The following is a 17773-nucleotide window of genomic DNA, read 5'->3' on the forward strand; positions in this document are numbered from 1 at the left end:
AAATCTGTAATGCAGTATGGAATAACTCGATCGACGGGGTTTAAAGGGAGGCGCACACGAGTCTGCAGAGGAGCAGCTGCCAAACTGGACTTGGACAGCTCCGCTCTAGAAGGCCATTTTTCAGCTTAAAGACTACAATGAGCAAAAGCCTGAAATATTATGCCTGTAAAACAGTTTGGAAATATGTTGTAATAGCCAGTAAAACCAGCAAAGATAATGCAAGTTTCGACTTGTTGCTGGTTACAGTTCGAATGTGGAAAACACATTCTAGGCACTGAAAACCCAGACAGCAAGGTTTTCTGTAGCAATTTATTCTTATAAAGTAAGAACTTGCAGTATTACTCTTCAGATGGGTCCAATTCTCCTTCCACTGAAGGAAGCTGAGTTTGACATTCACATCAGCAGCAGCAGAATTGGGCTATAAAGCCACAACTGCACACAAACAGCTGTCAGACAAGCACGTTGCAGAATAAACAGAAACTCAAAATTAATTCAGAGTAATTATTTATACAGGCTTAAGTGAGATCAGCACTGTGGGTTTTTTAATTTGGGGAAGAGAAAGATTATCTTTGTTTTGTTACCTTATTTTACACGATTAGATGCTGAATACTGTATCTTGCTTTAAAATATTTCATATTTTAGCCTAAATATTTACATTGAATTTCATTCTGAGGCAAAGTAGTTAGACTTCATGTGTTATTTCACTAGTTTTACGTTAAAAACAAAGTAGTTACATTCTCAGCAGAGGAGATTTTAGTGCTGTACTAAACCCATTCTGGTGACCATCAATGAGAAGAGGCCCACTGCAGTGACTGGTGCCAATCAGATCTTCCAGAAACACCAGCAGAATTTAATATACAATAAGAGCTATTGAGAACTTTCCAAGAAAAACAAGCTTGTTTAGATTTTAGATCCTTCAATAAAAGAAGTATCTTACAGAAAACACATGAGCTGAAATGCAGTTCTGGTGAGACATGCTCGTGCAGAGCAAAGCTGCTCAGCAGCTCCTGCAGGTGGCAGCTGCAGATCCCTGGTCTGCAACAACCCTAAGAGCTCATCTGGAGGGGTTATGGACCACAAACCACAGGGTTTCCTTGAGTAACACAATGGGATGTTCTGGAAACAGCCAGGCTGCAAGGCTTGCACAGAACCAGGGGCACGTCACGTTGCATCTCTTCATTTTATTGATGAGTCTAACAGAGGTCACAATGATCATTTCAGGTTTATTCAGCACCTGCAAGATCAGGTGTCTTCTAAAGTTATAGATGTTCTCTATCTGAAGCAACATAAGGCAGATCTTCAGGTCCATAAACACTTGAATTTTGCTGCTCTGTTCTAAATCAGAGCAAGATCAAGACAAAACATCTCTCTCATGTTGAAAAGAATCTCAGAACAGATCTTGTTGCCCAGCCAGCCCTACACTATGGCACATCTTCTCTCATGCTACTTACAAAAGCACTGCAGCCTCAGCCTCCTCTGTCTCTAATATTCAGCATTTTGTTCACTTCAAACCAAGTGCAGGATGATGAAAACTCATGAAACACGATGGTGCCAAAAGAAAATCTGCACCACCATTAATTGCTACACGAGTACATCAGATCTGTCACGAGCAGTGACATGCCAGGCATAACAAGCATCTCTGAAGTCAAACTCCCTGTTTCTCTCTGCCATGGAATAAAGGATGCTGATGACAGATGGGCAGAGTTAAACAAGCCGACCGGCCAAAATCCTGGAGCTGCATTTCACTGCCAAGACCAGAACCTCAGTTTGCAGCACTAACCACGAACTTTCTGGCGTCAGTCAGGAAGAACAAAAAATCTATAAAAAATTAATGTTATAAATAATAAGAATAAAAATGAAACAATCATCCGCTCTCCTGGCTCCTATTCCTAATTTTCTCCTCTGGCTCCAGGACTATTCCCTCTGCCCACATAGTCCCAGATCCACGTAATTGCACAACTGCCACTCCAAATCACTTCACACTCTTATCTGTCGAAGTCAAAACTCCTCTTCTCCCTTCTGACTACTTTTTATCCTCTCCACCTGAACCAGCCTGGCCTTTTATTCTGCCACACTCTCTGGGCACCAGCTTGGAGACACTGGACAGAAAGATTCAGTCGTGCCCCACGTGTGTGAAGTCTCCCAGCACTTGTAGTGGAAGGTGATCATTTCTCATTTACTCCAGGGGGACAGCCCAGCACTTACCAAAATGATACTGAAGCTTCCAAACATGCTGAGGGGTGTGTGCAGTCAGGAGGGACCCTGCCAGAGACAGCCACCATTACACAACATGGGATTTTACCACTTTGCTCCTGCTCTCCCCAATTCTGCTGGGACTGTTTGTTTCAAGGTCACACATTTTAACCTGAAGTTGCATTGTCTCATTTAAACTTACCAGCAGTTTCAGTAAGAGCTGCAAGTATCTAAGAATCGAAAAAGTCCTCTATTTTAGCGAGGTTAATGGTGCATCAAGTCTTCTGCTGCCTCATATCCCTCCCCTCAAAGTCAGCAGGGCTGAAAAGAGCCTAAGTCAGGGTAATTCCAGCCAAAGTCCCTTCAAGTATTTGCAACATTCACATTTTCCTACCTTTAAATTGAAGCAGCAAGTCACAAAGTACTGCCATTTATATAAACTTGTACTTTCAGCTTACATCTATTCTCAAGAAAATTAAGACAATGATTTACTTAAGCATGAAAAAGAGTGAGATCATTACAAGTACGCTACAGTCAAAAATGGCAAGAAAGTTTTCAAGCATTTCTTGATATTGGCAACTTGTAAAGACTTACTTCACTAGTCATTACTATCTGGTCAAAGTGAAAACAATCAATAATACATTTCTAGCAAAAGAAAAGCCTAACATAGCACAATATCATATTGTGTGCATTAAATCAATAGCTCTCCTCAATTTTAATGTAGTTGCTGCAATACTTGGAGGATTTTGAAATGAGTGGGGTTTTTTAAACCACAGAATCTTACTTCCTTCATTGTGAACAGAAAGGGTTTTTAATGAGTGTTTCTCCATAGAGATGAAATTCTTTACAAGGGCTTCCAAAAGGCTTTGCAATTATTAAGGAAAAACACCAAAGCCACACTTACATGTACTTCATAGATGGGTAAGATGAGGAAAAGTCTGGGTGTTGCTTGTCCCAGACATCAGGTGAGCCAAGGACAGACCCAAGAAGGTAAGGTTAAATGTTTGTTTTCTCTAGCAAAGTAAAATAAACCTGATGTAGAGTTTAAACATGGCAAAACACCCAGCACAACAAAAGGGGTGTGAGAGGCCAGAAACAATGGCAACACCTCCTGCTGAACTGGGCAAGAGCAGGGATGGGGATGGTGCTCCTGAAGAACATCTGTTGTTCTGTTGGTGGGAACACCCAAAAGCCACCACTTCCTTCATAAGGCCTGGTGATTCTTTAAGGCCTGGACTGAAGAGCACTCAGTCCTTCCAGGGAAACACACACGTATTCATCCCAAAGAGTGAGTGACAGGAACAGGACAATCCCTTACAGTGGAGGAAAGACTGAGGGAGGAACAGGCCAGAGGACACTGTGCCATTTAACATTTCCTTTGTGGATTGCTGTTGCTGGAACAGCAACAAATTCTTCTTGGCCTGGGAAAGATACTTCACACGTGCTGTCCAGAATTCCTGAATGGACTTCTCTCGTACTTCAGTGCAACAAAACACAAGATGTGTTCCACAGATTTCAGTGTGCTCTGGCTCGTGTCCAGGGACCACCAAATAAAGCCACCTAACACTGAGCCTCACAGCTCATGCTGACACTGTGCAAGACCAAACACAGAAGGAAAGCAAGGGAAGGCACTGAAAGATGACCCTGGATCCCACTGGCAAAGGGACTTCAGAAAGGGGCTGGATTCTTTCTGCTGAAAGTGCTGGATAAAGGAGAAATGCTCAGTCCCTCAGCTGGGATGATGACACAGAACCATTGGAGAGCAACCTCCAGTCACTCTGTGTTCTCACACACGAGACCATATTTATTTTCTTTTCCCCAAGCTGGTGTGCAATATAAGATATGAACCATGCTGATGTGGTTTCTGGGTGAATACAACCACCCATCCTTTGGCCTGGTGCTTCAGTGCAGCAAAGCTGTGCAAGTCATCAACTAATTTAGCCCACAGACACGAGAGTGCCATCAGGAAGAGGCTGGCACCTTTGTCATGCTGGATTTTATATGGGCAAGAGTTCTTCACCATCACTAGTTAAAAACCTCACAGGTTCCCTGTTAGCACTGAACAAGCTTAATAATGACCACACAGGAAACCTTTGAAATGGTGACAGAAATATGGGCCTCCCAACAGAGCAAAAAATATGACCTTTTTAAAACTACCAAGTCAGGAAATTTGATACTGGAAGGGAACAAGCCCAATGAAATAAATCAGGTGATAGTTACTAAGTACCTGTGTCAAGATAAAGGGCAAACAAAACTCAAGGCATTCTATCCAGTGAGTTGTACAGAGGGAATGAACTGCACTGCAGGCCAGTCAGAGGTGTTTGTGCAAGGTAACCAGGCTATAATTTACACTATGATGAACTATACTTCAAGCATATTCAACTTCTGAGTCCCAGCATATTTGGAGTATACTTTCCTATTTATAAATTAGAATGTGCTGTTGCTATACAGGCTTTCCACTTGATACATTGTTATGTCTGTTAAAAAGAAAAGAAAGATACTGGCATTGAATTTGCATTTTTGAAAGCTTATGTAAATGAACATTTATAAAGAGGCCTCGAGAGTAATATATCTATTAATAAGGAAAACTTGCACTGATAGAATAGCCCTGTTTCAAGAAATTCTTGGTAATCAAGAACAAGTCAGAGCAGATTTAACCTCACTCAGTTCTTCTCCCACGAGTTCTCCCCCACTGCAACCTGTGCATCTTGCTTTTCTGGATTTTTAGGTACATCTGAAAACGTGGGTACATCACAAATATGGGGGTCTGGATATTCTGTGGTAGTTCAAGCTTTCTTCTTTGGATAATCTTATTTATTTTTAAGGCTAAAGCACGTGGAAAGAAGCATTCCTAGGATGGAATAACTGGACTGGATGAAGTGCTTGAGCTCACCAAGTGCCCAGTTAGACTTTTACAGGAAAAAAAAATTCTTGTAATGTGTCACCTTTTTCATTTTCAATAAGGACAGCAACCTTACATTACAAATGCTTATCTCAGAGTACACAAGGATTTTGAGAAAATGAGTCAGGTGCTGACCAAACCTCACTTGGAACTGTTCTGGATGGATAACTATAATTTTCTCTGAGACTTTAGTAAGTTATGTTACCCTTCATTCACTTGTCTAAACTGCTGATTAGCTTTATCCTTCACCTGCAATAAGCTGGTCATAATCCACGATAGGAGTGATGGCAGTTCAGTTTTTAGGGGATTCTTCTATTTGCCATCCCATTTTCACACAAAATTAGACACGAAACCAAAAGCAAATGTTTTCAGCGAACCTGAATTAGTTGCACAACCCGAAGATCCTGGACTATTTATTCCCAGATACAGTAGTTCATCAGCTCTAAAACTCTCAGCTTTATTATGTGCTTGTCAGAATGAATGATAATGCCAAGTGCTGGCAGGATAATGAACAACTGCCAGGAGAAATGGATCGTCACACAAAGCTCTCGGAAACACAAAGATGATGACGAGAGCAACACTCCAAGCTACACCTACAGTTTTATTCTTTTCCCATTTTTCCCCATGTATTGTGCAATTTTCTTCTGTCTCAGGTTTACTTGGCTGGAACAAAGGTGGAACACGAAACAAATTGTGGCTAAATTCTCTAGAGATGCAAAGTACAACTCTGCTGCAATCAATGGATAACTGCACAGTCATGCTACAGATGGATTTGCTCTCCATGCAAAGAATTCAGCAAGCACTGTAATATATTCACTTATTTCACAGTTATTAGGTTTGCCCTCTGATGAACATCTATCTTATCTACTCTGTTAGCACATTCTCCCTCCTGTTGCTTCCCACACCATGTAAAACTAAAGGAAGATTATTGCAAGTGGAGATTGGAAATTATTTTTGCACACCACATAAACAAATTCAGTTCTCGGATCTTTCCAAACAGTACCACCTTCCAGCTGATGAAAGCAAATTTTAACCACAAAGTAAAGAAAACGGGGAAGAAAGGGTTTAACTGAACCCTCAACTTCTTTGACTGTACAAGGATTGAGAAGGGACAGACTGCAGATTCCAGCTTGGAAAATATCACTCACATAAATAGCTCCTATTTGTAGCAGTAGCACAAGAAGCAGACAGGGTTATTCAGCTAAACAAGCACTACACACACTCTCAAAACTATGTTCCATAGGGTACAAAGATCCGAGATGAGAAAGACATTCAGGAGGTTTAACATCATTTGGATTTTGACTTTTTTCCCACCACCCCAAATAAGCTCCATTTACAGTTTTTACATTATTTACAGCATAAACAAAGCACAGGGATCCAGAGGCCACAGTCAGAGTTGCAAAGGGTCAGGGGGGGAGAAAAAAGTCACACTGCAGATGCATTTTGGATTGGAGTAGAGGTAGGAAGAGGAGATGGATGGAAAAGTCGAAAATCTAGCCCTAAAAATGAGCTATTTCCTTCCTCATTTAGCCTTTATATTATATACTAACAGGATTTCTGGTATTCACATGTGAAGGAAGCGATGTAAGACATCCAAGAGGTCCCACTGCCTCCCCGAACTCCTGTCAGCTTTCTGAGCTCCAAAACAGGATGAGATTACAGGGAGAGAAAACAGATTCAGGTCAGCAACCCTGAACACAAAAGCTGTCCTTGCAGTGTGGGTAATAGTGAGAAAAGCAATTGCCTGTGAATTCTTGGTGAAGCAAAAGCAATTAGATTTTACAAAAAAAAAGAAACAGCTAGAAATAAGTTTTCTTTAAAAGGATAGCACAGACACCATTTCCCTCGCTTCAGTACCACCATCAGAATCTCTCAAACATCTGAAAAGCAGGAGTAGCCACTTTTATTCCAGGTGGCCACGAAATAGATTTGGCCTTTTCAACTTTTGGTGTACTTAGAAAAGGTTATTACAAAGCACCTGAAGAAGAAGAAAACAATTTTGAAGTAACTGGATCTCAAGTTTAAGTCGAATCTTCAGGTTTGAGAAGTAGTGAGGACAGGGAAAAAAAATAAAGAGGGAAAAGAAGCAGGAATGATGAAGACACTCAATAAAAACAAAATAATTTCAAAGACTGACAAGGGCCAGCACCTCCAGGGACCACCTCAGCCACAGCTGCCTCTTCCTCCACAGGGGATGTGACAAAGCAGAAATGAGATATCTGCTTAGGCAAATAAAAGCTGCACTTCCTTTAAGCAGAGTAATTCAGTGCTTCATTATTATTGGGGAAAAAAGGCTCAGCTTTGAGACAGTCAAGTCCAGAATTTGCCCAACTTTCCAGGGCTTTTATGTGCCCACCTAAACTTAACTTAAACAGGGCCTGTTTTCAGAGAACAGCAAGTCTCATGGCAGGGAAAACAGAAAAGGTTTTCCAGGACTGCAAATCATTACTCACCTCAAAATTTAAGAGCAAGTGAATTCATTTTAGGAAGCGGCTGTGACCAACGATGCTGGCAAATGACAGCTGGAAAATTAACTGAGTAGGGATGAAAACCTTCTCCATGTTTCCAGAGTAACTGTCGAGGTTTGCACTGTAGTTACTGTCATTTGAGAGATGCTGGAAAGCCTTTCTGAGCAGAGAAAATTAAGCAAGGGTAAATAAACTTGTTAGGACACATCCTTGTGTTGCACATGACACCACAGGCTCTGTATCCACACACGAAATGGTGCAGATTTATCTCCCTGGAGAAAGCAGAGCAGCAAACACTTTTTCAGGTGTATTAGGATGTTATGATGAATGGCACCACTACAGCCGAGTTTGAAACTAGTCCTACATCTGCATCAAACATTGAATTTCAGCATCATTTAGACCAAGGTCTTGCTCCAATCTGACTTGGAGAATATTTGAATTTCCCTGTGGAGGCTGTAGCTTCTAGTTTAAGCTGTACAAAACTCAAATTCGCTTTAGAATTTTAAATTCTACATTCTAGAAAAAACTGAAATACATCAGCCATAAAAATGAAAACATCATTTCTCTAGCCACAGAGTATGCCAATTGTGGTGGCCTTTTAGTGACACAGCATTGTACAAAATAACAAAGTGAAACTTTAAGATGCCTTTAGCACATGCTTAAGCCTCCCCCCATCCTCCCCCCTATTCCAGGCTGGGATAGTGTTTATTTCACACTACTACTGAAACACAAAATAATCCAGTAAGTATTATTTCCTTTCTAACTTGTTTAGGTTAATCACACAACCAATGCTCGGATTAGATACTCTAAGGCTTTTATTTGTCAATAGTCTCATATTTTTGGGTGGAAACAGAATAAAACACCACATGCCTGACATATCTGAGCAAGATCCAGAGAGACAAAAAACAAACCTCATCCTGCAACCTCCCTGGGGAAATCTTTATTCATTTTAATACTTGTTCAGTCAGCTGTCTCTGTGAATGACAAGGTTTTATCTCTAATGTGAATGGCTTCGAAGGCTACTTGCATTATCCATTCTTCAGCAGCTGCTGCTGAAACCACAGGGTTGCAAACTTATAATTAAATCCAGCTGCCACTACTGTGAGCTCAGTTATATCCAAGTGAGCAGCAATGCCTCGTGGTTGCTGGCAAGATTCTGTCTCTCTTCCTAGACAATGCAATTAACTCTTTTGCCCCTTTTAGATGAAATAAACATCAGCACTGAAAATGCTGTTAAATGACTGTAAAATCGTATTTATATAGAAGGATTCTGTTGCGGTCCTCAGACCTGGGAAAACAAATTTCTAGGGGGATGATGGCTGACAGCAAATGGCTGTTCCCTTAAAAGCACTGAGAGGACACCCAAGGAGACACAAGGCACAGGATGAAAGGAGTTTCCTGTAGAAACAGAGTAGGAGAGGATACACATTTAAAGATCTACTCTTAAGGCTCTGGCATAAAGCACATATCAAGATCCAGCTCGAACAAAATGCAAGGAGAGGAACCAGGCCAGGCACCACAGACCTTCCTTTGATGCTAAAATAATTTCTTAAAGACCACTGTCCATGCCTTGAGTCAGACTTAGAGATACCAGACCAGAGAAGCTGTGGCTGCCCCATCCCTGGAAGTGTCCAAGGCCAAATCAGACAGGGCTTGGAGCAACCTGGTCTACTGGAAGTTGTCCCTGCCCATGGCAGGGAGGTAGAACAAGATGATCTTTAATGTCTGTAAAGACCTAAACCATTCTATGGTTCTATAATGCAATCCTGAACAGCTGTACACACACATTTCTAGAGGTATCCTTTTTTTCTTTTACAGTCAAAATCTGTTCACATTCATGTGTCTAAGTGTTTAAGTCAGCAAAAATAATCAGCTGCCTAAATTTGACTTTGTCAGTCACAATTCTTGAGGTGCTGCTCAAGGCAACTCCATTTCCTACCTTTTATAAGAAATATTGCAATGACAATCCCCAAGAACACTTCATGGCAGTAACAGCAATCAGCAATGACAAGCAAGACTAATTCCACTGAAGTAGAAAGCCACAGCGAACTCAGCTTTGTTTGTACCTCTTTGGAAACCTTCATCAGTCCAAACATTTTTGAGGATGGGTGACAAAGCACAGCAGAAGACAGAAGTGGTTGACCTCTCACTCCAAGCACAGGTAGGCTAAAAAAACCAGAGAGCTATTTATTGAGAGAGGAATGAGATGCATAGTGACCACCTCCAAATTCACTCTGAAAAACTCCCAAAATTCATTGCCAAAATGATTTTTAAACGCATAATGACCTGCTGGATATTCTGCCAAATCATTAAAGCCCCACATTATCTAGATGATTCTGTAATACAGGGGTTGCATTCAGAGCTACATAAACACGTCACGAACTGGGTGTTGTCACAGCCCAGCCACGGTACCACAGGCTAAACTCATCCCCATCACCGGATTGTGATCCAGCTCAAACCCCTCTGCACTGCACTGAAGCAAGCTGCAAACCCAAATAAATGTGCCCACGGTCACAGAGACCAGCAGGAGTCATGAAATAGAAGCCAGATGTTCCTGGAGGCTCAAGGTCCACTCGCTCACCTTTTGGGGATGGAGGGTAAGAATTCATCTGCAACCGTCTCTGCACACAACATTCAGCACATTTCCTGAACCAACCACAGAATAAATGCCAGCAGCCAGAAAGCAACTTTTCCCCTATTATTTTTCACTTAGTGCTTGCTGCAAAAGGCAAACAGCTCTTTGTAGCAAAGACAATAAAGGTGAATTCGCTCTTGGGTGGTTATTCTGAGGTTCATTTACTTCTGACATCTTTGTTTGCTGTTTCCCCACTGCCTCTGTCTGCCTGTCCCTCCATCCTGAGGGCTGTGAAGCCCAGGCACTCAAGAGCCTTTCAGCAAGATGGGCTGATTATTATCTCCTGTCATATCCAGGAGAGAGCCAGTCACGATTTTCCAATCAGTGTTTTACCACTCTCGTTTTAGAACGGCCGGGCTTTTATTCCTCCTGGCTTTTTAGTGGCTACTTCCAAGGGCTTTTTATCTGGAGAGGTTCATATCTTACCAGCACTGAAAGGTGTTGCTACAGACAGCACTGGCAAAGAGCAGGTGGGTGTGAAGAGGGAAGCAAAGGCAGGGGGAAGGCAAAGAAAAACAAACGGGAAGGTTGGAGGAAGCCCAGCTTCCAGGGTTTGTGAATCCTTCCTAGGATCTTGCTCATAAGTGGAATCAACCTCTGAATCAGCTGTTATCTGCCACTTAGATAACATCATTTTATCTTAATCATAACCTTTTTTCTGGAGAGATTGCAGATAGCCTGTGCCTTCTGCAGTGTTCTGTGCACTACATTTGCCTCTGCACCAAAGAACATCCAGCTCCTCTTTCTCATGGGTTTCTAATCAGCTCCAGGCCTGTAACACTTCATATTTAGGTCCAGTGATCTCTAGTCACAAACTAATACAAATATATGATGTCTAAAATTTAATATATTCAAATCATAATATGTTTGAAGCTTCAGGACACCTATCAGCTGCCATCAAAGTGCAGAGTGCAGGAGATAGACTAGAGAGAGGTGTGTCACCATGAGACCAAACCCTGACAGCAGGTCACTTCTGACAGATCCATAGGGGGTGACACTGTAAAAAAAAAAAATCTTTCTACAGACTTAAAATAGTCTCTTTTTCAAAACATTGTAAAATCCAATGCAAAATTTATAGGCTTCATCAAGGTTTAGGGGTAACAAAGAATAAAAAAAATTTAGAAAAAATCAAGCAGCGCATTTTTGTTTTTCAGATTTTTGAGGTAATTTGGTCACTGAAGTGATGAAGGTCTCCAGCTATCTAAAAGGTTATAGAAGAGTACTTTACTCTGGTTAAAATTTCAATAAAGTTGGTAAACTAATTACACACTCAAAGACAAAGACATAAGGGTTTTTTTTTTTCCATTTTCCCCTTGCTTCTGGAAGGGCCAAACCTAGATTTGTAGACCTTGTGATGCTTCACAGCCCCACCCAAGGCAACTTGCAAGGTCACCAAGAGGCAGATTGCATGAGGAGCATCCAAATGAAGGCAGTGGTGACAGCAGGACACCAATAGCACCATTAGCAGGACTAATGCACTAAAAACAGCAGTATCAAATAAGATGCTGACAATGAGAGGGGAAATTTGAAAGGGTCACCCTTACTTTAGCAAGGGCAAAATTTTCAAGCCAACTGAAGCAGGACTTTAAATCCAAAACCACCAAAAAGAAGTTAAATAAGGGATATTTTTCGAATGCATGTTGAGCAGCAGAACACTTAACACTGAATAAAAATCACCTGAAACAGCCTTGGAAGCAGTTTTAAGTGTCTGTGAAATCTTCAGTGTGGAAAAGAATCCCAGCAAAGAGCTAAATATTTACTGGGTTCTCAGATCAGTTCATCTAAATCAAGGGCTTCTGCTTTTGCAATGCAACAAATTTATACTGAGATTTAAAACCTGGACTGCCTGGAATTAAAACCATTTGCTTTAGAACTGGCTGAGATGAGAGTGTCTCCTTCTTTAACACAACATCAAGCCATTACTCACTGGGGCTCCTTCACTGCCATGGGAAGCACCAGAAGCACCTACACCTTTGTACTTGCTGTCCGCCAGCGCTTCTCAATCACCAGAAGAGAACGGCGGCCAAAAATTGGGTACAGGAGGGATGGATCAGTTTTCCTGGGAGTTGAAAAGGAGCAGAGGAAGAACAGGAGAGCAGGTCCCACTAGGAGTAGAGGATGATCACAAGGTTTCTTCCTACCAGAGGACAGGTACTTTGCAATCCTGGGCAGCCTAATCAGTCATCTCTGCTTCCCTTGCCATGAGAGGCTCGCTGGAATTTCACTAATGAGACTGAGTCATTTGGAGCAGAATGACTGTGCTAGCACAGGAAAAAACCCAAACCTCATATCTTCAAGATATTTTATGCACTAAACTAGAGCAATCTGAGCATAAATTATCTTTGCACCCTCCTCTCCACTCTCCCTATGGGCTAGTGGAGAATTTTCATGTTAAAAATGTTACCTTTGTTAAAACTGCACAGGTCTCATAACCAAAACATGGGGGGGGAAAAAAGGCCAGAACACCTGGAACAGTGAAGGTTCTGATATCAGCAGCCCTGCATAAGCACTTTTAGAACTAATCTACCCTCAGAAATACTCAAACATTATCTCATTTCACTGGGAAACAGAGATCCATGAAAACAGAAGACATCTCCCTGAGCTCTCACTTTCCCACTCTCTATTTTAAAGGACCTCCAGAGGAGGAGAATTTGTAACACTGGCTCATAGGTATACACTGCCCTATAAGGTTGGCGTAGGTCTTCAGTCTCTAAGAAGAAGATCTACATCTCTGCAAGACACCAGGATGGCAGACAGTGCATTAATCAGAAGTTTTATCAAATAAGTCATTGCAGGAAGACAGAAGAAAACTGAAGAAAATTCTTTTTGACAGTGAATGAGCAAATATTTTTATTTGTGAGAAGCAACACCAAAATTCCTGCCATTTTAATCGATGGTTTGAAAGAAAAAAAAGGCACTTTTGTTTTAAGTAGTTCTGTAGTGTAAACTCTGAACTACCTGGACTAGGAGGTGCTGACACTTTTGTTTCCCAGAATCTTTATATAGTTCAATATCTTAATAGCGTGTGACCAGAGCTAGGGAAGAGATTGACAGCCAGTCAATGAACTGATGAATATCTATCTCATAAGCATTTCATTTAGCTACCCATGCAGTGTGCATTTTGCCTTTATATACACATTCCAGTGCCATTATCTGACACTTAATTACTTGGGTCTCAAAGCGCTTTACAAAGGAACACGCTGTCATTATCAACACTTCATGGACAAAGGAATCCAGGCATAGTGGGATAATTTGCTAAAAGTTACTGTACTAATATCCAAGGTCAGTGGCAGGTGAAAAAGAAAGCTCTCATCAGGCAAGCACTGCACTCAGCAGACCACACTGCACTTGAGATGTGGGCTTGGGAAGCTTTCCCTACAATCCCCTGTAATCTACATCAGGCACTGTAAAAGCATTTAAAATTCCACCCGTGTTACAGCAAACATTACAGCGTAAAATTTAAATCTATAGACACTTGATCTGTTAAACACTGGAATATTGTGTGCAGCTTTCTCCAAATGATTAAGCTGAGATGACAAACATGTCACCATAAGATGACTTTCCTGACAAGTCTGCCCCGGACATTCCTCACCTATTTTTAAACATCTTCTGATAACATCCATCATCTCAGAGAGTTGTAGTTATTCTTTCCTAATTATGGGAGCCTCTTGCAAAACCTTAGTAATGCTGAGACTTTGCTGCAGTCACAAAATTACAAAACCTGTAATTTTTTTCAGTTATCACTCTGTCTTTAACTATTAAAACCATCAGGAGACACTTGGTAAAACCAGCAACAACTTGAGGTTCGATGACAAAACGTTTAAGAGCCAAAGCTAACCCCTCATTTTGCACTGAGCAATTTTATGTACACGAAGAGTAAATAATACTTGTTTGTAGAATTTGGGATGTTTTCACTGGCTGCGTGTCCAAGTGCAAGTCCCAGGGCTGAATTAAACAAGCTAAATGAAATTAATTTACTTTCATGTCCAGCTCAGGTGGCCAGCAGGCCTTGAACAAGATTACCAGGACAAGTAGTGAATAACAATGACACCAGCACTGCAGCAGACTTGATTCTCAGCACTGGGTTTTACCTTCTCATTTTGTTACAAATCTTCTCTTATTTTCCCTGGGAGAAGTGGGGATCACAATGTCCAAACAAGTTAAAAGAAAAAAACCAAAAAGAAACTAGGAAGAAATCCAGCTTGCAAGTTCACATTGTAATTGATATAAGTCTATTATTACAAGATGAATTGCAGCAGACAATGCCAGAGACAGCTCAATCTGTTACCGAATCCCTGTAATGGCTGGATGAAGAACTCGACCATCTCACCCATAAATCTTTCTTCTGAGTTTTTATTTGCTGCTTGTGTGCATGAAATAATAAAACTGAGGAGTGACGTGTACAAGAGATGCAGTAACACATTTCTAAACACAATTACAGTAAGTTTGTAACCGGACCTCTGACCCTTTCAGCGTCTAATCAGGAATGTGTCGTGCTCCAGGCTGCAAAAACACCACAGGATATCTTTGAAAAGTCATTAGCTGAGATCATGTCAATTGTGAATAATCATCTCTGCTCAGATTGCAGTGAGCCACTGGGCTGTCCTGAGTCATTCCAGATGATCCCTCACAAACTTTCTGTAGGACAGACCAGGACAAATCTTCATTTCCAGGATGCTGATCTACTTCCCAACTTAATGGCAAGCAAATCCCACCAGTAGGAAAACCAAGATTAGAAGGTTCTTGAGATGAATGTTCCCATTTACTTTTTACAGTAACTGAATTTAATAATATTTTTATAATAATTCCTGGCCTACTGTCTGCAGATCATAGTGCCCAGCAAGGAGATCATGGGAGTCACTGCAAGAGTGGAACTTCAGAATTAACTGTCAACACTGATGACAGAAAAAGAAAGAAGATAAGCAAAAGGGTTGTAGAGTGGGAGATATAAAGTGGGATACACACAGCAATTTAGCTCCAGTGAGTGCAGGTGCAGCTATGAAATGCCCACGATTCCTCCTCTGTCAGGAGACAGACAGGAGGCCACAAAACCAAAAGTGACAGAAACCAAGATTACAACCAAGAACGTCCGAGGGGCAGATTTCTGCCAGCAGTTTATGGTCTGATATCCAGTTAGAGCCTCCCTTTCCCTGTGTAAAAGCCCTTGAAACAGCTTCCTGAACACTCCTGCCAAAGGGGCAGCTGAGGGACAGGGTCTCGAGGTACAAGGTCAGGGGCCTCAGCACCAACAACAGCCCCGGTGGCAGCCTCACATCTCACAGGACCAGCTTTTCCACTGCCATTTTATAGCACGTGTTCCAAAAAGAGTCTGTGGTTTTCCTGGAACTCGCCTATTCCACAGAATCCTCAAAGCAAAAGATGCTGGTAGGAGAGATTCCTTTTCCTTTAGTTCAATTGCTGGAAGGAAAACAGTCGATTTTACAGTAAGGCTGCACAGGAAAGTAGGCAAGGCAGGGTCTAGACTTAATGATCATTTAAACCCACAGTGCATTACCATTAAGTAATGCAGCTGCATTAAATCCAAGCTACTTTCAGAGCAGTATTCCAACATCAGCCAAGAAAACTAGAGGCTGTAGCTGCTAGTCCCACACTACATTTCTTATCCAGTTTTGCTTGCACAAATACGGTACAAACCCCACGAGCACCAGACTGGAGATGCCTGCAATGGTTAAGAGGCCTTACACTCTAAATTACCTTGCTTTTGTTAGGCAGGTGAATGGTCCATAACATTCTTCCTGAAAGGAGGGTTTTTTTTTTCCTTCAGAATTTAATTTATAAACTTACTCCTGCCAGGCTGCGATAGCAGCTGCTGTATAAACCTGAAAATGATGACGACTGGAATTCCATTCAGACCTCGGGAATCAATAGAGAGCAGACAAACGACCAAGATAAAAAAGTTCCACCCAACTGCAAAGGGCAAGAGCTGCAGGACACCTCTCATTGTTTTACAGTGTCTGCAGTCACCAGCCTGTGAAATAGAGACTGAACAATCTCAGTCCGGTCTGGAAATCTGACCTGTGCTGTCCACAGGCTGCACCCACACAATCTGCCTGTTGGGAATGCCTTAGTGCTGTAGGTATTTCCAAGCAAAAGGAGACTCAAAAGACAAGCAAGAACAGTTCATATTTTGCTAAAACTTACACTGCATTTGGTAAAAGCTGCTCAGAGAGCCTCATCTTTCTTACCTTGAAACAGCAGCTCTTCTGTAAGCTGAGAACAAAACAACCTGCATTGGTGTCACTCTGGTTCATGTCAACTTATCTATATAAACTGGTTGTTTCTCTGGGCAGTAAAGAAATACACAATCACAGCTTACCTGAACTAACTCTGTCTGAAGGCAGCTGCTGGCACAGTGCAGTCTCATGTCAGCAGAACATTCACTGGAAGCAGCACTTTATTTATTGTTACATTCCTTCTCACTTATATTTCACGACAGACAAGCCAGGTGAGGACGTGAACATATTAGAATGCAAAAGGGAAGACCTGAAGCACTTAAAAATCTGCCTTTCTTTGAACAAAACATAGCGTGCTTCAGTTGAAAAGGAAATTATCATTTGCCTGATACAAAAGAAATCCTTTGTCCCAATCACAGCCTACTCTGAAGGAATGACTTTCTTCCTTCCCTTAAGAAGCCAAATGGATGCAGCTCTGTAATTTTGGAGAGCTTCACACAGTATGTTAAATTACAAGACAAGCCATTGTGGGTTTATAGATTGTGAGCCAGTGTGTGAGACAAAGGATCCTCACTGAGAGTGGGTGATAGTCTAAGTCGTACAGAATTTAGTCTATCATATGCTAGAACACAGTGAAATGGAAGATTAGTGAATAAATTACTCCAAGAATACTAGGAAATACTTGGTAGTGATCTGTAAAACCAGCCTTCCTACTTTCAGAGGCACCAAAAAAAGCCCCATAAACAAGCACCTTTGGTTCACTTGCTACATTCTTTAGCCACTGCCCACCTGTTCTGACTCAGAATTTACTTTCACAAGTGTAAAAGCAATGCTGAGAAATTTAGTAAGAGCACCACAAGGATGTGGAGGTTGAGAAGCAGTTGAAAGGTATTCCACTGGACCCCATTACCAATATTCAGTGATATTATCCTTTACAGATGCTCACTCGCTTCTGACATCAATCAACTTAAGTTTTCATCTTGCTTTGTTATAATCCAGTGCCAAAAAAAATACAATTTTGGAAAACAAGAAAATTACCAAATAAACACTCAGAAGTGCAGCAAAGGCATTTTTAATTTTGAGTCAACGTTAAAAAAATACTCACGTTTCACCAATTGCTGTTGAACGTGCATTTTCCCCAAACACCACATGCGTTTGAAACAATTTACATTTGACTCACCATACTGGCAGCGAGGCCCCTGAAATCCTGCAGGACACTGGCACACCTGGGATCCTTCTTCAGAACATTTCCCTCCGTTGAAGCAAGTGCCAGCTGTGCAGAGCACTGGTGCACACAAACAGAATGAAACAGGGGATTTGAGTTGGTTTTGTGCCAAGGATCCTCCAGAACTGCCAAAGTCATAGCCCTGTTGTAACAACA

The 17773-nt window shown here is 41.5% G+C and overlaps 1 protein-coding gene across 6 annotated transcripts in view; it reads right to left on the bottom strand.

Annotated features, from left to right (window-relative positions):
- LOC126636387 (multiple epidermal growth factor-like domains protein 6) overlaps window positions 1–17773 on the bottom strand; it is a 192771-nt gene that overhangs the window by 160437 nt on the left and 14561 nt on the right. For all 6 annotated transcript variants that reach the window (XR_007627951.1, XM_050308503.1, XM_050308502.1 and 3 more), the window contains exon 4: window positions 17573–17677. Coding sequence is in view for 5 of the 6 variants with exons in the window: in XM_050308503.1 (XP_050164460.1) it covers window positions 17573–17677 (105 nt within the window). In the remaining variant the exon portion in view is untranslated. The remainder of the gene's footprint in view (window positions 1–17572; window positions 17678–17773) is intronic.

Source organism: Myiozetetes cayanensis, unplaced genomic scaffold, assembly GCF_022539395.1.
Source record: "Myiozetetes cayanensis isolate MyiCay16 unplaced genomic scaffold, myiCay2020 scf13, whole genome shotgun sequence".
NCBI classification, from domain to species: domain Eukaryota; kingdom Metazoa; phylum Chordata; class Aves; order Passeriformes; family Tyrannidae; genus Myiozetetes; species Myiozetetes cayanensis.